The 21,223-nt window shown below is 40.5% G+C and overlaps 1 protein-coding gene across 1 annotated transcript in view; it reads right to left on the bottom strand.

Annotated features, from left to right (window-relative positions):
- The window catches only part of CTNNA2 (catenin alpha 2), a 1,271,675-nt gene that overhangs the window by 814,801 nt on the left and 435,651 nt on the right, over window positions 1–21,223 (bottom strand). Inside the window, exons 5-6 of the mRNA XM_062208724.1 lie at window positions 9,719–9,838; window positions 5,012–5,278 (exon numbers count right to left, since the gene is read on the bottom strand). Coding sequence (XP_062064708.1) covers window positions 5,012–5,278; window positions 9,719–9,838 — 387 coding nt within the window. The remainder of the gene's footprint in view (window positions 1–5,011; window positions 5,279–9,718; window positions 9,839–21,223) is intronic.

Raw genomic sequence — 21,223 nt, 5'->3', positions numbered from 1 at the left:
ACTGCTGCTCCACTTCCGATTCCACTCCCTGCTAATGCGGCTGGGAAAGCAGCCAAAGATGGCCCAGCTCCTTGGGCCCCTGCACCCATGTGGGAGACCTGGATGAAGCTCCCAGCTCCAGGCTTCTGCCTGGTCTAGCCCTAGCCGTTGTGGCCTCTTGGGAGTGAACCAGTGGGTGAAACATTCTCTCTCTCTCTCTCTCTCTCTTTCCTTTACACTCTGTACCTCAGCTTTTCAAATAAATAATTAAATCTTAAGAAGTTTTTCTATACCCTCATTCTTCTGCTTCACTGGTTTCTACATTAACTGTTCATGTAGGTAGAATAAGTGTGAGAAAATAGATCACCAAGCATTATGCCACGATTATAACTATCCAGATGGCACTCAGTCCTTTGCCTTTAAACGAATGAATGTAAAAATAGTAATTTTTACCTTGTTCTAATCAACTAAATTTTAAACCACATCTGCATCCAACCTCCTACAAAACTAGGCTTGACACACTCATGACTATTAATATGAAGTGTGTTTCCAATTCAATTTTAGGCCTTGCTAGCTAGGCTGACTATGGAAATACATTTTTCATTTTTATAGCTTCTTTTACTTCAGCACTTCAAAGACATTTGAACTATTTAAATTGTCACTACATCACAAAACCATTAAACCTCCTATTAGTAAGGAATATTGCCAGAAAAGTAAATTATAGGAAATTTAAATAAGCTTTTCACTCAACAAGATATCAATTTGTTCAATATCTGAGCTTAGTATTAAGGACTCAAGACAGATGCCTGTGAATTCTAAATCAACTTCAAGTTGGCATGCCTGAGAAATAAAAAATACTATTCATCATAGAATTGTAGAATAAAAAAAATTAATTCTTTCTCAAGGTAAAGAGAAGTGATAAATTTTTTCAATGAGAAAATTCAAATATCAGTAAGCACTATCTATTTTGCAAATGTCAAAAATGATAAAAAATCTACAACTGGCTCATTAACTCATATTTTGTAAATTCAATACGATTTTGCTAGCATTAATACTTTTGAGTAAGTACTGAAATTAAATTGCATTTACTAAATGAAAATTGTTAAGAAACCACCCAAGATGAATTATTGTCTCAGAATTGCATTTCAATCAGCTCCATATGTTGATTTTTGTTAATCGTTGAAAAATTAAACACTAGGTAATGTTTTCTGTAGTCTGTAGCTTGAAATCCAGTGAACATTTAATAATAAAGTTGGTTACTATACTTAGATAGTAGAGATTGACTTTGTTAATATATAATATACAAAGGAACTTCCAAAAACCATGCATGGTTTTTTCATAATACAAATTTGTCATCGACTCTTTAAAGACCCTTGTATGCACCAACTTCATTATTTTTGCACCAAAATAAAATTAGTATTTAATTCTATTTTCCAGGAAACTATTGAAATGATGTTATACAAAGTTTACATTACAATAAGTAATACATTAGGTAATATACAGCATAAAATTAATAAACTATAACTAGTGCCTTGCTCAGTTGCTGTATATGTTTTATTAAAAACACATTGGATGACTGTGTGCATGTGTTCACTTTTCGAGGCTCTGTCTGTCCCACAGGAGAGGATCGTCACTGCGGGAATGAAAACAGCTGAGCCATCCATCATGCTGACACGCCTCACTAATAGATGTCCTTGAGTTCAGTGTTACAAACCCAAAGCCTCCTGCAATACCACAGTGATATTTTGATTGCTAAATTCACAGGTGGTAAAAGCTCCTTTTAATGAAAATGGTCTAGAAACAAATGGGACACTGGAACCATCACAGCTTGGACAGAAGGTGGTGGCCAATGAAGGATGAGACTATCACCCAGCCAGGTACTACGGTACTGCCATCTCGCACAGGCTTTATTGCTTACTTTTTCATTATAAAAGAAATTATGATTATAATATTAGTTTGTTAAAATTTGGCTAAGTGATCCATTCTTTTTTATCTACTTTTTTCTTTTAATTCTGCTTTAATAATATCAAATTTAAGAAAATCAACTTAAAGATGGAGTAAGAAAATGGGTTAGTGTGATTCCAGTATTGACCACTTTGCGTCTTTTCAGGAGAAACTGTATAACAACATAAATCTTCTGTCAGTTAACTTTTGAAGAAGAAAACGGAAACAGAAACCCACAGATCAAGGGTTATGTAAGATTTTCTCCTGGGGTTGGGGATTGTTGCATTGCTGGGCTGGTAAAGCCGCCGCCTGGGATCCCATATGGGTGCTGCTTCAAGTCCTGGCTGCTCCACTTCCATTGAAGCTCCCTACTAATGTGCTTGGGAAAGCAGCAGAGGAAAGCCCAAGTACTTGGAACCTTGTTTCCACATGGGAGACCCAGAAGAAGCTCCTGGCTCCTGGTTCCAGAATGGCCCAGTCCAGGTCTCTCTCTCTCTCTGTCTCCCTCCCTCCCACCCTCCTTCCCTCCCTCCCTCTCTCAGTAACTCTGACTTTCAATTTAGTAAATATTAAAATAAAGGCAAATGCCATGCTGGTATCTCTATCATTCTTTTTTTTTCTTTAAAAATGTATTTATTTGAGAGGAAGAGTTACAGATGGGGCAGAGAGGGTGTGGGGAGAGAAAGAGAAACAGAGAGGTCTTCCATCCACTGCTTCATTCCCCAAATGGCTGAAATGGCAGGAGCTGGGCCGAGTCAAAGCAAGGAGCCAAAAGCATCTTCCAGGTCTCCCACCCAGCTGAGGGGCCCAAACACATGGACCATCCTCTACTGCTTTCCCAGACCATTAGCAGGGAGCTGGTTCAGAAGTGGAGCAGCTGGGACTTGAACCAGTGCTCATACGGGATGCTGCCACAGGCAGACCTATACACCAGCCCCTCCTCTATCAGTCTTACAGTGATAAGTAACGACATCTTTCTTTTTTTTAAGAAATAAAAGCGATTTCCTCCTAGCATCAGACAAAGTACCCTCTTATATGCCTTACTGTTTCAACAGATGACTCAACTGGTCTTATGGATCTGACAACTGCTCAACATTGTTCTGAACAGCTTCTGGCTGGTATTGAAATGAGTATTTATCATTGTCATTTTCTTTAAACTACCTCCTGAGCGCAAGATGGCCTCTCCCCACAGTGCCACATCTTGAGCTGCCTGACCTTGCAGCTCCGGGCTCTGGCAGGCCTTCAGCACCTGCTTGGTGAGCAGGAACGCACTGTTACCACAGGTTCCCTTCTCCCTGAGGGGCCACTTCACTGACTAATCACCATTGCCCAGCGGGTGACCACCTCACCATTTTTAGTCAATTCCATCATTTCATAAGTTAGTTTTGTATTTGAAACTGTTCATAATTTCCTATTGCTTGGTGAGTTCCTTTTTGTTCTAATGCTCACTTTTAAAATCAGTTTAATACTTTAATGCCTACATTCATGACCTATCCATTTTCTTGTCTTTAAAGTATGCATTCATGTATTCTGTATTTCAGAAAATAAACCCAAAATCAAAACCTTCATCATCACTCTAAAAACCTCTTAGAATTTTTATTCAGATTTCCTGAATAATAAAAATGTGGTAGATTCAAGTTTTCCTATGCAGGGTCATGATATCACTTAACAAATGGTAAAACTGGACCTTCATTAATGTAGTATTATTTTTAGGCCTTCCACAACTATAATAGACTAATTTCTAGCATATATAAGGGAAATGAACTAAGTAATAAAACAAAGCTAACAAATTACTTGTATTGAAGATCCTTCTTATTTTCCATTTTTTTTGCAATATAGAAACCTAGTGACTTTTGTATATTTATTTTGCAACTGAATCTTATTAAATACTCTTTGCATGGATTTCCAATTTTTCACTGAAATTCTGTAAATACCTCTACATATTATCAATTCCCGATTTCTATACTAAACACTTTAAATCACTCTATTTATTCCTCACAAAAGAAAAGCCTTTAGAAAAGAGTATATGGCCTGTGTTCCATAGATGCACACTTTAGCCACATAAACAAACAAGAGAGGGTAGACCTCTGTGGAAACTGCACAGCACTGTCTGAATGCAAACTGTGATAATTATTGGTCAATTCCATCCCCCGTCTTCACGCCTTGAGCAATCACCAGTTTACTCCAGATCTTCTTTTCTAACAGCCAGATAGTCGTTTCCTGACAAAAATTCTTGTCACTATGTCTAAAAGCAAGTTCACTGTCTTTCTTTACAGCCATTAAATAACCTATGTTTTCTCCTGTGAATTCCTGTAACATTGCATTTTATCACTCAAAGCTGTTTAGTATATTCTACTTCTCTCATCTCCTCTATAGGAAAAGATCACCCTTGAAACCAGATACTGATGATTTACAAATCTTTGTGGCTCTCGTAACACATGCAGGCTCTCACTGTTCACAGAATAAATAAGTTACAACTTCTCACACAGCTCGGCTCCTATCCTGATCAGCAGAGGTGAGGACTGAGCAGGGGGCTGGCAACATCCTCCTCCCATGCACCGGGATGCCATGAAGATGGCTCAGGCACAGTGAGCTAGCCACCTGCCTGGCCCGAAGCAGCAGGTGCAGCATGTGGGTCTCTCATGGGACTGGCACAGGTAGGGCTAAGGAAGACCAGGATCTCATGTGGAGTAGAAGGACAATGGAGTTTTCACTGATTTAAAATGAAAATTGAGGGCAGTCTTCCTCCAAGCAGAACACAGAAGCAGTCTATATTCAGGCTGACCATATCATTTTCCCCTTTAACATTAAAGATAGCAGACTAATTGTCTGTGGGATACCCCACCTACTTAGAAGGGATCAGGTCCTCTTAAGTAATAGTTGTTTCTTTAAGCAAAAGTAAAATGGGCTCTGCCAATATGTTAGATCCTTCTGCCAATATGTTAGAAAAACAATATGTAACTTCACTTACTGTCAAAAGCCTCTGAGAGAGGAAAGTCAATGCATGAAACCATGGTGGCCCTCTATCCTCAGCACCTGTTTTCAAAGCAAGCACACACCCTTCTTTGTACATCCCCCAGATGCTTACATCAAATTCATTTAGAGCGGCAGCCAGCTCGCCGATGCCCGTGTGGCCTTTGGCTTCGTCAGTGGGCGAGGTAGCTTGAGCAGCATTGGAGATGCCGGCGATGGCCTCCTGGACTTGTTTGAACACATAATCGCGGTTGGCTCTTGTGGCGGCAACATCTGGGTGGCGGAGAAACGCCTGGGAGGCTGTGTACAGCATTGTGGCGTTTTTCTTCAGAGCTCCTCGGGCAGCTGCCATCTCATCCCGACAGTGAGGGTCCTTCAGCTCCTGTGAGTGCAAACATGAAACCTGTCACCAACAGGAAGGCTGAACCAAAGCATTTGCAACAGGACTTGGAGTCACAGACTCATAGACACACGCTGAATTGTAGAAACTGCTTTCTCTCTCTGTGCTGTCTCTAGCTGCCAGGACTTTGCATACACTGTTCCTTCTATGCGAAATGTCTGAGCTTTCCTCCTCCACCCTACCTTTACAACAGGGTTCTACTTAAACACAGTATGTCCTCCTAGGACCAACCTGCTGAGCCCTGTCCCTGTCCATCTGCTCCCACAAGACCCTCTCCCTCTCCTATCTTTAAAACTCATCACACTGTTGGATTGACTTATTTAAGCATACGTTTAAGCTTCTGACATTGTGTTTCTAATGATGGTAGTGGATCCTGAATATCTCATTTTGTGGTTTGTTAGTCATCAGCCCAAGTGTCTAGCCTACAGACACGCACTCAGCAAATACCGCTGTAAATGCACACACCAGGCAACCAAGGAGGGACTTGGATGACTGCAGGATCACAGTCAGCAGCATACTGAAAACCTGAACTGCAGCCCTCTGAGGCCAGGCTTGCTCCCATCTTCAGGAACCACTTTAGATGCAGGAAACTCGTGAGTTTTTTGCTCAGTCCAATCATGCCATTTCATTATCATTTTCAGAAGAGGCTTCTAACAGCAGTTCAAGCGTGTGTTTAGAGTATAGAAAATAATGGGCCGAACATGAATTGTTTTTCTGGTTTGGGGTGTCAAAACAATACACTAGGAAGTCTCCTGACTTTAGGCTTTAAAGAAAATCCTTAAGAAAATGGTTGCCTCATTTTTGTTTGTTTTTTGAAAGTGTGAAAGGCAGGGCTGCTTTCTGAGTGCCATGTAGAATTCCAGCTGAGTAACTCTGGGAGAATAGTCTATCAGTTAGCATCAACAAAGAGTATTTGAACTACTGGCTCTCTTCATACTTGCTCATTTGGTGCATGATAGATAGATGACCTAGCAAGAATAAAATACATCTTCTCTTTGGTGGGTCAAATAATTCAGAGACAAGCATGTTATATTTGATATTTGTGGTTGTCAGGACAAATTGACAACAAGTTATTAATATTCTACTGAGCCCTCTATTTTCCTTTGCTTTGGCTCTAACAGATACATGCCAGTCAACACAATTTCTAAATTGAAGTTGTTTAATTTGAGCCCTAGAAACGAAAACAGACAAACAGAGAACAAACATTGGAGATACTCTGATCTGGAGGCAGGATAATCTCCTTAAGTTTCACATTAATGGGCTCAGAAATTCCATTCCTGGGTCTGTCTATTGAAAATAAATCTACATATAGATGGACAGATGGGAGGTAGAAAATTCTCTTTGTAAAGATATCTGAGGAAGCACCCTTTAGTCATAAGAAAAGAGCTAGAAACAATCTAAATGCTCAATTAAGAATTGGTTAAGTAAACAACTGAAACATTCATTGATGGACTTTTAGGTATAGTATGATTAAATATTCAAATGCAAAGAAAAATAGCTGAAAGACAGTATACTAAAATATTGGCACTATTTGCTCATGTGTGGTAGGTTGTTATGTAGATTTCTTTTCTCTCTTTTAATAATACTTTTTTTAATCTAAATTTTCTCAAAAATGTATGAAATAGCACTTATTCAAAACAAGGCATTAATAAAATAAAATGAGTAATATGTATGCTTTTTCTCCTATGAATATCTCATCTGTTCTCGTGGCCTTTAAACCCAAGTGCCGGCTGAGGACCTGTGTTTCAATCTCCAGGCAACCCTTCTTTTCTACTGACTGTCTGACAAGCATCTCAAAATTAACAGTCTAAACATGAAATCTTGACTCTCTCTTCCAATCTTCCCTGAGACAGGAAATCATCGCCATGTACCCATTTACTGAAACAAGAATCTTAAAGGCAAACTGGTTGCTGCAACCATGGAAGTTTACACAGTCAGTTCAACTGTAGCTCCTGTGTCCATAAAATATAACTTTGCCTCCCATTCTTTTCTTTACCCCTATTGTTACCACACCAGTGGAGTCTACACCCTCTCTCACCTAGGCTTCTGAGCCTCCCCTGCCCACCGCCCCAGCTTAACCTCTTCACTCCACTCCCTCTTATGCAACACAGCTAGTCATATTAAAATGTAAAGCCAAGACAATGTTACCAAATGTTGAGCTGCTAAGATACTAACACAACAATATCCAAACACTCTGCAGGAGAATGTGAGCATCCAGGCGCCACCTTTCCTCCTGACCCCACACTTTGTTCACAGAGTTCAAGGTTCCCTGTCTTTCAGTTGTATAAACAATCCAGATGGCTTCAAGGTTTCCCACTGTGCTTCAGAGTAACTTTGCTCCTAACCATGTCACATTTTATCTACCATGGAAGATTCCTCTTGAATAATTTTTAAAATTGCCTAATTTTTAAAAATATTTAAAAATAATGAGAGTATAGCAGGCATGGAAAGCCAAGATATCATGGAAAAAAAAAAAAAAAGAAAAAAAGGACCTAAATGAATGATCTCTGTGGGTGAGATCCCAGTGGAAAGAACGGGGCCATCAAAGAAGGAGGTACCCTTCTCCGAAGGGAGGAGAGAACCTCCACTTTGACTATGACCCTATCGGAATAAGATCAAAGTCAGCGAACTCTAAAGGCTTCCATAGCCCTGGCAACTCATGACTAGAGCCCAGGGAGATTACTGACGCCATGAACAGGAGTGTCAAATTGTTAAGTCAGCAACAGAAGTCACTGTGTACTTACACCCCATGCGGGATCTGTCCCTAATGTGTCGTCTAAAGCCAAGTGATGCTATGACTGGTACTGAAACAGTATTTTTATACTTTGCGTTTCTGTGTGGGCGCAGACTGATGAGGTCTTTGCTAATTATATACTGAAGTGATCTTCTGTATATAAAGAGAATTGGAAATGAAAAAAAAAAAAACAACCTGGTGTTAAAATGGAAATGGCATAGAAAATTAATTATTTTGAAAAAAAAAATTATGTAGGATCTCTGTCTTTAATGTGCTGTACATTGCTATTTAATGCTATAATTAGTAATCCAATGGTAGTTTTTTCACTTGATGTTGCTATATGGGCAAAATGTTGAAATCTTTACCTAATATATACTAAACTGATCTTCTGTATACAAAGAGAATTGAAAATGAATCTTTACATGAATGGAAGGGCAAAGGGAGCGGGAGGGGGGAGGGTTGCGGGCGGGAGGGAAGTTATGGGAGGGGGGAAGCCATTGTAACCCATAAGCTATACTTTGGAAATTTATATTCATTAAATAAAAGTTTAATAAAAAAATAATAAAAATAAAAATAAGCGTATAAGCCAAAATCATGTGTAAGTGCTTGTCACAAAAAGAACTAGATCTTGGTCAAGTTTGTGATCCCAGTATCATTCGAGCCTGGCACACAGTGAACACTTTACGTTGGTCACAGAGAAATTAGTGAATCACTTCGAATTGCTAATTGGAGAATTCTGGGAGCAGTCTAGAGGATAGGTGAGAAGGGTTGGAGCAGACTCTTCCACCTTCTTCAAAGTGACTTACACTGACCTCTGCCATACCTTCCTCCTCTCTCCCACCACCCCTATTCTCTCTGCCTTTCAATGCTTCCATTTTTTTCATTTCTTTCACAACGATTTCACTCCATATGTTGGATATCCTGGGTATGCATAAACATGATTCTGTCCACAGGACTGGAAAAATAAGTGAGGGCCAAGAATGATGTCTAGAGAGTGAGCAGAGCACCACATCATAGTCTGGCATTTTTTAAAAAAATGATTTCGGAGGCATTCTTATAGCAGACAGGGTTAGAATGTGATGAGGCTGGTGGGTGTCTGGGTCCTGCACAGACAAGGGCCAGAGAGGACACAGGAGCCCTAAGCATGAAGCTGGTCTTTGTGACCATGGATTCTTAGGGCATTTTATAGCAAGCAGATGCCATTAGCTGATGCATTATATGGGCCTAAAATGCTATAACATATAGATAGATAGATAGATAGATAGATAGATATAGACAGATGGACATGTATTTAATTATGAGAGATAGAGATATAGACATATTTAATTTTGAGAGGGAGGGAAGGAGGAAGGGAAGGAGGGGAGAGAGAGAGAAATTGAGAGAGAGAGAGAGAGAGAGAGATTCCTGACCAACGGCTCACCCTCCAAATGTCTGCAGGTCCAGAAACTCAATCCAAGTCCCCCACATGAGTGAAAGGACCCAATCATATGAGCCGTCACCAGTGCCTCTCAGGGTCCACATTAGCTGGAAGCTGTAAATGGTAGTGTAGCCAGGACTGAAACCCAGGTGCTCTGATATGGGATGTGAACATCTCAACCAAATGCTTACCTGCTACACCAAATGCCTGCCCCTAGAAGTTAAACAGACTCACCCATTTTCTCCCTTAGCATTTCCAAAACTTTTCCCACCTGTTGTCTTCTTGCTGCTACATAGTTAAGTTTCACCATCTCTTTTCCAAACTCTTTAAAACGGTTTGCCAGGTCTTGCTCATTGGTAGCATTTTTGACAGCTTCCAGGGCCTCTTCTACCTGAAGTGGTAAAAAATATTTTTTATAAGTGGCTCATAACAAAATATGATTGAGCATTATAAATGGTAATTTAAAAAACATTAATATGTACCACAATGTAAAGGAAATAAGTATCCTGAACATTCAGGTTAAATGTTAGAGTCAGATATCATATTAAATATTATAGTCAGATTAAATTTTTTAATATTTAGAGAAGATTCACATATAAAAGATAAGAACAGCTAAACCCCTAAAGCATATAAAATCATGTGTTTATTGTATTTCACTGAGTTATGATTTTGGCAAGGAATATAGACTTCTAACATAAAGGAGAGGCACTGAAGAAAATTCAAAGTAGAGACACTAAAGGATATGGATTTTAAAACAAAACTCCAGAAGTCTTTAAATGGGAGAAACTTGGGCTGCTGAAAATTTGGCTCAGGTCAAATCTGAAATCAGTCCTGGCAACATCTGTAAATTTGGGTCTGAACGGACTGTCATTTGCAGCTGCGTTTATACCTTGCCACCCTCAACTCCCACCCTACCCCCACCAAAAAAAAAAAAAAAAAAAGGAGTAGTGAGCCCCTGGAACTAAGGAGCGCTGAATTCTGCTTGCCCTGGCGTCAGTTGCATGGAATGGGGGTGGACAGCAGGACAAGCTGCTGCCCCGCGGACCTGCTGTGCTTCCACGTGCCCCACAGCTGTCTCACTGACCCCAACCAGAGCACGCCGGGCCTGAACATGAATTTCACCAAAATGCCATTAGAAAGCATTTACTGGAGAGATACTAAAATCTTACCCTCTCCAAAATGCTCTTAAATATGGAGTGCAAATTTCCACAACCTGCAACTCTTTAAAGTGAACACAGGAAAAAAAAAAATCTGAGATGTACTTAGGAGGGGAAGTGATAGGGGAAGTTAATCAGCTAATGGCTACTAAACATGGTCACGTGTCCCGAACATATGTGCAAACCTTGCTTTAAACCCCCTTGCTGCTCACCTACCGCCTCCTGCTCACATGTAAACTTTCCACATGGCTGACCCCAACCAATCCAGAACGAGTACTTTTCCAAATGGACTGTCTTCTTATCCCCAAACTTCCCCACTTTGCATTGAGAACCTTTTATCTATAGCCTGTGTAAGTTCAATGAAAACAAATTTTTCCCAAATTTCCATTATTCAAATGCTCTCGGGCTCAGAGATTCAGCAGATATATTTTCAACCGCTGTCCAGCACTGCCACCAGTAGTTGCAAAGCCTAGAACCTAGTGTATTTCTGGCTAGTACCTATAACAGCTTAATAAGCCATTTTATTTCAGAGAATTCTCCATTTCGAGAGTCTTGGCTTAATATTCATAAGACCTGTTAAACTCAATTAAATTGTTATATTCAATTAAAATTAAGATATTGTGGTGAAGTAATCCCCTAAGCCACTGTCAGTCAGAAAAATCTTTGTAGAAATAATTTTATCAGTGGAGATAGCCAAAAACAGAGTCCTAAAAGAATAAGGCAAAGACAGACACATTTTTGCATTTTCAAATGTTTTTTAACACAAAGGGAGCCTCATAGAAGAAACTCCAATTAGTACAGCTTCCTCAGAGAGGCATAAACAGGAGAGAAGGCAGGTCTGAGAGGGCAATGGTAAATGCAGGCAATAATTGGGGGAGAATTAATATTAGCTCTTAAAAAGCTTAGACAAGCTAAGAACCAAAATGTAGAAGAATCATTGACAATTGGGAAATACAAAGGACTACTAAAATGGCTGGAAAAGCCACATATTCATTCAATTCTGAAAGACTGAGTTACATCATTGTTTAAGCTTAACACAGGGGCAGACATTTGTGTCACGGCAAGTTAAACCACTGCTTGGGATGGCCACATCCCACATCTGAGTGCCTGGGAGTAAGTGCCATCCCTGCTTCAGGTTCAGATCCCTGCTAATGCACCAGAGAGACAGCAGATAGAAGTCCAAGTTCCTGAGTTCTTGCCACTCACAAGGGAGACCCAGATGGAAATCTGGGTTTCTGGCTCTGACCTGGCCCAGAGGATAGAAGATCAATTCTGTCTCTCTCTGCCTGTTTCTCTCTCTCTTTTCCTCTCCCCTCTCTGCTATTCTGCCTTTCACATAAATCAATAAATAAAACAAAGAGTAATTAGTTAAAAAAAAAAGTTGACACAAAGATGATCATGCAATTTCCTTTTCAAGTATGGGTAAGCTAAGGAATATCTAAACCAGTGATAATGGAGATCATCAAGACTTTCATCACATTGATACAAAAATACCATGCAAGCTACCCAACAGGCTAACTCTCTTCAGTAAGGAAGGAGTTGTGGGCAGCCAGGAAAACTGTTCTGAAGGATGGCAGTGGGATGGGGATGTGGATAGAGTACACATTAAATTAATGCTGGTTTCTGTAGCGTGGTGGTTATCACACATTAAATTACGTTCCTATTCTCCTCTTCTATAGAAATTCTGCATCTTGTTTTTCATGCCTACGTTTTTTCCTTTTAAAAAGATAAAATGATGATGTAACTCTTCAGTGTTAGTCATTTCCTGTTCCTATTCAGGCTCTAACAATGCTTAAGACAAAAGTGGAAACACAGTTGTAAAGGAGAATGCTACCTTTTCAGAGGTTTTTCAGACACCCAAGTCAAACCACACTTTATGGTCTGGAATGGCCCACTTAAATAAACTAGTCCAAGTGATCAATTTCAGTTCACAATCGATGGCTCTGATAGGTCTAAGAATCAAAGGGATCACACAAACAAGACAAGTGTCTGCTAATACTAACTGATAGAATCAAAAAGGGAGAGAAACACCCAACATGGGAAGCGGGATACACAGCAGACTCATAGAATGGCAGATGTCCTAAACAACACTCTGGCCTCAGAATCAGCCCTTAAGGCATCCGGATCTGGCTGAAGAGCCTATGAGAGTATTGTAGGCATGGAAAGCCAAGATACCATGGAAAAGAAAAAAAAGAAGAAGACCTAAATGAAAGATCTCTGTGAGATCCCAGTGGAAAGAATGGGGCCATCAAAGAAGGAGGTACCTTTCTCTGAAGGGAGGAGAGAACTTCCACTTTGACTATGACCCTATCGGAATAAGAGCAAAGTCAGCAAATTCTAAAGGCTTCCATAGCCCTGGCAACTCATGACTAGAGCCTAGGGAGATTACTGACGCCATGAACAGGAGTGTCAAATTGTTAAGTCAGCAACAGAAGTCACTGTGTACTTACATCCCATGTGGGAACTGTCCTTAATGTGTTGTCTAATGTGCAGTGATGCTATAACTAGTACTGAAACAGTATTTTTATACTTTGTGTTTCTGCGTGGGTACAAACTGATGAGATCTTTACTAATTATATACTGAATTGATCTTCTGTATATAAAGAGAATTGGAAATGAAAAAAAAAAACCTGGTGTTAAATTGGAAATGGCATAGAAAATTAATTAATTTTTAAAAAAATATTATGTAGGATCTCTGTCTTTAATGTGCTGTACACTGTTATTTAATGCTATAACTAGTACTCCAACAGTATTTTTTTTTCACTTTGTGTTGCTATATGGGGGCAAACTGTTGAAATCGTTACCTAATATATACTAAACTGATCTTTTGTATATAAAGAGAATTGAAAATGAATCATGATGTGATTGGAAGGGGAGAGGGAGCGGGAAAGGGGAGGGTTGTGGGTGGGAGGGAAGTTTTGGGAGGGGGAAGCCGTTGTAACCCATAAGCTGTACTTTGGAAATTTATATTCATTAAATAAAAGTTTAATTAAAAAAATAAATAAAAAGAAAAAAATAATTTTCAGAGTTTAGTGAGAATTTTATATCTCAAATGTTTAAAACAACAAGGCAATGATGTCTCACTTCCTAATAGACTTATAATCATCTTAACTTAGCTATCAACAGTATCATTCAAAAGATAGCTCTTGGCAGTTAATTTGTTCCTGTGGCTGATTTGAGATGTAAATCTTTTCTCAGGACATAAAAACTGTGCCAGGGAAGAGCAAAATAATTATCTCAGAGGCAGCTAAAGCCTAGATTCGTCTCTAATATCTTTAAGACAGGCTTTTTAGTGGCTGTTAATCGAACCAATTTGGTATATTTATCTTGTTATGTTACACATAACTTATTTCCTATTTATTTTCTTGGAAGAATCCAGATGCCAGTCTGAATATATAAAAACCATGAAATTTATAATTAAATTATTAATTTTTTAAAAGTTGTTATTTATTTTCATTTTATTGGAAAGGCAATGAAAGAGAACCAGAGACCAAGAGACAGAAGTCCTCCATACACTGGTTCAAATGACTGTAACAGCCTGGGCTGGAGCAGGCCAAAGTCTGGAGCCTATACTCCATACATGAACAAACCTTGAGCCACCACCTGTTACCTTCCAGGGTGAGCATTAGCAGGATGGTAGAATCAAGAGTCGAACCTGGACTTGAACTCTGGTACTCTGATAGGAGATGTGGGTGTCTCTCCTCTTCACCAAACACCTTCTCCCAATGAGGTGCTTCAGAATAAGAACATCAGTGATAAGGTCTGTCCGTAAAAGTACACCTAAAGTTTGAATCTAGGGGCTGGAGTGGTGGCGTAGCAGGTAAAGCCACCGCATGCAGTGCCGGCATCCCATATGGGCACCAGTTTGAGTTCCTGCTGCTCCACTTCCAATCCAGCTCTTTGCTATGGCCCAGGAAAGTAGTAGAAGATGGCCGAAGTCCTTAGGCCCCTGCACCCAAATGGGAGACCTGGAAGAAGCTCCTGGCTCCTGGCTTTGGATGAGCACAACTCTGGCCATTGTGGCCAACTGGAGAGTGAACCAACAGATGGAAGACCTCTCTCTCTCTCGCTCTCTCTCTCTCTTTCTCTGTCTCTCTGCCTCTCCCCTTTTTGTGTAACTCTGACTTTCAAATAAATAAATAAATTTTTTTAAAAAAAGTTTGAATCTAGAAGGATCTGAGAGGCCACCACACTCAAAAGTTCTCGTATAGAATCATGGTTCAGAATCTGCCCAAGATCCCACATAAATGGAGGAAATGTGACCAAAACCTGGATTCTAGGACCACAGTCTGCTAATAGATGAAATAAAGAGATGGATGGATGGATGAATTTTATGAATAGGTAGGTAGGTAGGTAGGAAGGTAGAATGTTGAAAGGATATGGAGAAGGATCCCACATGGAGCAGCATGGGAAGTGGAGCAGCCAGGACTCAAACCGGAACCCACTTGGGATGCTGGCACTGCAAGTCAGAGCTTTAATCTGCCGCACCATAGTGCCAGCCCCTCTAGGCTTCTTCAGTGTAGTCCCTACCCCCATTCTGAGGCCAGCCAGCCTGTTGCTATTATTTAGTCTAAGACTTTGTCAAATGATTTACTTTGGTATTGAAAAGGAATCTGGTCATTCATTTACTTCGGAATTATTTAGGGAGATGTCACCAGTAGCCAGGGAGGTATATGGGGATGGGGATAGTGGTGAACTGAGGAGGCTGATCTTCCCCTGCTTCGCTGTGAGATCTGGTTCCCCGACCACATCCAACATCCATATCGGTACCAGAAATCATTGCTTTTATCATCATTTTCGTTAGAACCTCACTCCAGAGTCCTGGTAATGATATCCCATTGATTGAATTTTAGGAGAAACAGAAGAACCTATGTATTTAATAAATCACACATAATTTCCTTGTTAGAGTTTGGTTTCACAAGTAAATCAGAAATATCTACCTTGGGAATAGGAGTTGGCCAAGTGCAGGAAAGAAAGAACATAAGATCCTACATCTAACTACTGTACGTACTCAATCATGTAATTCTGGTTTGACCACTGATGTCTCAGCATTATCATCCTTTATTATGCTGTCTCCTAAAAATAAACTGTAATTCTTGATTAAATATTTCCTTCCGTTGATGTGCAAGGCTTCTTGATTAAATATTCTCTTTCTTTGTTAACAAGGGAAGAAAGAAATGATTTCATAAGAAAACAGGACTGATCCAATGCTAATGTCATTTCTTTTTAAAGTTTTATGTTTTACAAAGAACAATTATAATATAGTGCCTGATATATTTCCAAAGTGCTTTTCAGTTTGTACAAGAAAAAGGACAGCAGCAGGGACAGTCATCGTGGCACAGAGGGTTTAGCTGCTGACTGCAACACCAGCATCCCACGTCAGAGCAGTGGTCCGAGTGAGCCCCAGCTGCTCTGCTTCAGATCCAGGTCCCTGCTAATGTGCTGGGAAAGACGGCCAAAGTATTTGGGCCCCTACCACCCACACGGAAGACCTGGATGGAGTTCCAGGCTGCTGCTTTGGCCTGGCAGTTGTGGCCATCTGAGGAGTGAAGAAGGAAACAGACCTCTACTTCCCTATCTCTATCTTTCAAATAAATAAATCTTTTTTTTTTAATGGCATGAGCAATTGTTACTGAGTGCTTGCAATATACCAGACATTGCTTAAGATAGCTTACATATATCCAATTTAGTCCCCAAAGCAGTTCTTCCATTGTGCCAGAGGTCAGAGGCAGCAGGTACGGGAGCCTGGGTATGACCAAGGCCACTGCTCCAGAGCCCACCCACTGGACTCACGGGCGATGCTCCACTCACTTTCTCAGAAGGAAACTGCAGTTTGGGGTTAGATTGTCCTGACCCACTGATCTGAAGATTCACTCAGAGTCTTGTCACATCTGGTCAGGTTCCAATTGTAGTTACTCCACCTGTTCAATATCTCTAAAATCTATCTTTTTTTTTTTTTCTCTTTTATTAAATCCACCAGAGCCAGACTGCTACTGCTGTAGCTCAGTTTTGCATTCATTCACAGGCCTGGCTGAGGTAAGCCACCTCAACCTGTCTCCTTGTTCTAAATGCACTCCTCTTCGAGTTCCTCCTCCACACTGCTATAGGAATTGTTGATCTGAATCACGGATCTCAGTGTAAACCTTAGCACTACTCAGCGACGCGCCATCACCTACATGTTGAGTGCAAGCTGACTGTCCCTCTACCCAAGACCTTCCTAATCTTTCCTTCAAATTTCATCCCTGGCTCTCCCCACCTTCTACTCTATGTTCTGAGGACAGAACTACTTGGATTATTCCAAACACTCGAGGACTCCTCCCTCAATTTTGGGACTTTGGTCTTTCTTCCTTGTGAAGCTCTGTGCCATTGCAATCAGCTGCCTGATCCAAATTCATCTCTCTGTTTTCCCACAGGAAATCACTTCACCCCAAGGGTGATCACATTCACACCTGCTCTGTGAAAATGTAGCTGGGCCCTTGAAACACTGCTCTTTTCTCAGTGGGCCCATGTTAGAGACTTTGTCATTAGAGCGTGCTGGAGACACTCTGCACCAAGAAAGGGTTTCGGTTAGATTCCTGGAGCAGAGGTGGCTTCCAGAACACCAGACAGCCAGCAGGCCACCCTTAGGAACCCTGGTTGGGCAATTTTGTAGCAGAATGCTCCAGGGAGACACTTCTGTGAGAGCTGCTTTCCTCCAGGACCAAAGGGCAGATTCTAGCAAAATCGATTTGAGTGTGTAGCAGCGGCTTCTGCATCGTCAAGTCAGCCAGGACCAGGTCCTGCGATGTCTGGCTCTCACTCCTGATGGGGGTGGGGCCAGAGTGCTCAATACAGCCCTAGGGTTGTGGCTGTGCCTCCTATCTGCCAGTCTTACATCCCTCAGCGTGCTCTTTATGTCTCACTAACTACTCTCTCCTGACTCCCAACTTCTATTAGAGTTAGAATGATAATTCCCTGTTCAAATCATTGTGTGGTTTCAGGCTCATTACTGGACAGAATGACACATCTCCCAGCTCTTTTGATGGGGCCAGCTCCTTCCAGTTATCCCTGACTGTTAACCGGCAGAGTTTGGTTGACTCCAGCCTGTTCAACCTGAGCCCAGGGATGGGTTCAGAGGCAGGTAAACACCATTTAGTTCAAAAAGAACCAATCTTGAGAGGCCCCCTGCCAGCCACACCACCCTTCCTCATATTACCCTGAATTGTCTGTCAGTTGCCTACTCTGGAGTTGAGGGAGAAGAGACCTGACCAAGTTAAGTAAGAAATCAGCATACTCCATAAACCTATAAACACCTAAGAGATATGCATATGACTCAGAAGCCAATCAGCACTGATAAGAGTGCAGAACTTTTGTCTGAACCATCATGGAGGAGAATTCCCTCTTTCATGCTATTTTTAGTTTATAAGCAAGTAACCTTGAGAATGATTGGCAGCCATTTTGAAACCACAAGAAAAGGACCTACAGAGAATAGAACTTTGCTGATGAAAAAAGACAGAAACCTGGCCCTTGTCACATTTTTGATAAAAGCCTTGCCTGAAGCTATTGTCACTGAACTTTTAGTTTGGTGAGCCAATAAATTCCCTTTTTACAAAAACAGGTTGAGTTAGGTTTTATGTTATTTACAAAAGAAAAATCCCAATTATATTTTCCTTCTAGGTATGACTGTAGCAATACACACACTTTCTCAATATGAAACACACTCCTTTTTTTAATGTCTCCCTTACCAGCCTATAAGGTATTTGAAGGCATGTATGAGTTAAATCTCATTCACTTTTGATGTTACATAACTTTGCACAGTGTTTTACATATAGTATGCACCAATAAGTATTTCTTGAAAGTATACCTTAATAAACAAATAAATCATAAGCAATCTAGCTTTCTGAAGTTAATACCATAATATATTGTCAGAAAAGATATGCTAAGAACTGGGCAGTATTCTCTACATTTATAATGAAGGACAAAGTGGTTTTAGACCAACTGTTACTGTTTCTCCAATCCAAGAGTGATCTTAGAGTTTCAGGTCTAAACAGAAGGCTACTGAGAGACAATGTTATTGAGACTCCACAAGACAACGTGATGCTGGAATCAGAAAAAGTAAAGGCATTGCTGAAGTCACCCTGTCTGACCAGTGCTCCCAAATTATGGGACGGCGACATTAGACTTGGTGTCTGGCAGCCATTAGGAAAATCTCACTTACTGGAGAAGTTGTCTGAGAAATTGCTATTTTCTATGGTGCTATTCCATTTTCTAGAGAGAAATTCCTGGGTAACCAAGAACATCATTATTTTAGGAATTAGCCTGAGGGTAGAAAAAAGGTGATTGTTCTCTCTGACATCTATGTGGCTAGAAGAGTTTACTTGTAATACTGTCACTCATGCTGATAACTGACAATATAATCTGACTACATTAACACAGAGCTTAAAAAATAAATCTCTCTTCATGATCACTGATTGAAATACACAATTCCTCAAATTCTGAAGTGCCACAGATCAAACTAACACACTGACAATGTCAAATGATTGAGGGATGTGCCAAGTGTTTGTTTGCATAGCGTGTAATTCATTAGCAACTTCAACAATAAAAGTGATGATAATTCAGTATTTTTGATGGTGTTTCATGTAAAAATGAGTGGCTTTTCTCAAGGACCTCAAACCTCCACATGGCTGCTAACTTCACACAGGAACAATATTTTACTGTTCCACCACCATCTTCCTGAGTCTGAAACAACAGCAGAAGAAAAAACCTTTTACTCTTACGTGACGTATGAAATGTATGCAAAAGAACTCAACGTGAAAGTGCAAATACTTGGCATGACATAACAAGTAGCAGAATACAGACAATTCAAATAGATCGATGTTATATGAGAAACAGGACTCTTCACTAGCAATATGTTTATATATATCTGGAAGGGAAAGAAGACAAAGACCTGTGTAGGAGCAAACCACATGGTCTCTACAGGGGTCCTAATTCTTCATTTATTCTTAGAAGTGGAATGTCATTTGCTCACAACTGCTCAATTTGCCAATGATTACAGAACAGGGTGAGGGACAGAGGGTGGAGGTGTGTGTTTTAGGGAAATGGATTGACTATACTTCATCCACTTGGTGAGCATTTGATTAAAAAATAAAAATATGTTTCTGAGAATTCCTTCTATGTTCCTAGAATTTCTTTATAAGTGGGAAAAACCACTGTCTGGAAAGAACACCAGTAGAGAGAGATTTGGTATGTGGCCTCAAAGGTCAAAGTGAAACACCATGCATAATGCTGAAAGGTAACATAGCTGTAGGGCAGTGAACACGGCTGGAAGTTTCATGGCACTCCATCAAGTGCTACTCAGACTGAAACAAGAGAAAACTGGCCTCACTCCTTTACTCTTAATAGAAAGCACCTGCAATTCTTTTTCTTTTTCTATGTTTATCATCCATAAGGGGAAAAAAAAAACCTCATTATTTTTTTAAAAAGTTCTTGAGAAAGGTGACGATTATAGTTTTTAACCTGCTCCAGTAAAATTTGTAAAGATATTTCATATGTTCTTCATCCTGAATTTAAGAACAAATAAATGGATGCTCACACACAATACTCTTTATGAGAGGATGTGCCACTACGGAAAAGAAGTACTAAACAATTATACATGGTGTTCACTTATAAGTCTCATGAATTTCTGTATTATTTTATCTTATTTATTATTTTTAAAGCAGTGGAGCGACAGCTTCTTGGGATTCCTGGCTGATTTGAGTCCAAGAATGACACTGGCCACAATTTGAGATACCGTGGTGGTAACAGAGTGTAGTTTCCCAGTCTGCACACAAGATGGCGACAATCCACCACCACTTGTGACAGAGGCACCACTGAGTAGAACAAATGTGTTATTTAGTCCACAATCATTTTTAATTTTACTACTGACAGTCTGACAGGACTACTTAATATCGTCAGTCTGACCTTTCCATGATTTTGTGCTAAATCCTTTTTTTTTTTTTAATTCCACCTAAACTGCTGTGTAGAGAAAGCAATTGACTCCACATGACAAGAGGCTGCAGTGATATTATCAGCCGAGAACCCTGGTGCATACAGGTGGGCAAACAGGCAGAATTGCAGGCAGCAGCTGGCACTATCCGGCCAGGATTTAACAAGCACTGTACGCCTGTGGGCCATTTTAGGGGAACATTTAACCTGTCATCACTCCCCAAAAGCTGCGGCCATGGGGACTTCCAGAGCGCACTGAGCACTGCCATATGGGAAATGAAGCTACCTTCTTCAGGGACAATCCTAGCTTTCCCTACTGGAATAAAGCAGATTGTTCTGGGGAAAGACGCTCTTAACATACTGCCTTTGTGGGTTAAGTAAGGCTGCAAGGGAAGGGAAAGAGAAAAGAAAACACCTTCTCCCCAGCACACTAGAGAGCAAAGTTATTTAAAGCCTAAAAGATGCAAATAACAGAGGGGTGGTGGAGAATTGAACACGGGCCAGCCCGCAGCATGGACGTGGTTCCAGTGATCACACAAGGGCTCAGAGCTGCCGCCCACTCCACATTCACCTTTGACAGGACCTGTGCTAAGTGCTTCACAGGCCCCATTCACCAGTGACCCCAGGAAAAGAGAGGAGGAATCTGAGACTGCAGG

This window comes from Lepus europaeus, chromosome 13, assembly GCF_033115175.1.
Source record: "Lepus europaeus isolate LE1 chromosome 13, mLepTim1.pri, whole genome shotgun sequence".
Lineage (NCBI taxonomy): Eukaryota > Metazoa > Chordata > Mammalia > Lagomorpha > Leporidae > Lepus > Lepus europaeus.
The sequence above is the reverse complement of the archived record's forward strand: the minus strand, read 5'-3'. Positions and strand labels throughout refer to the sequence as shown.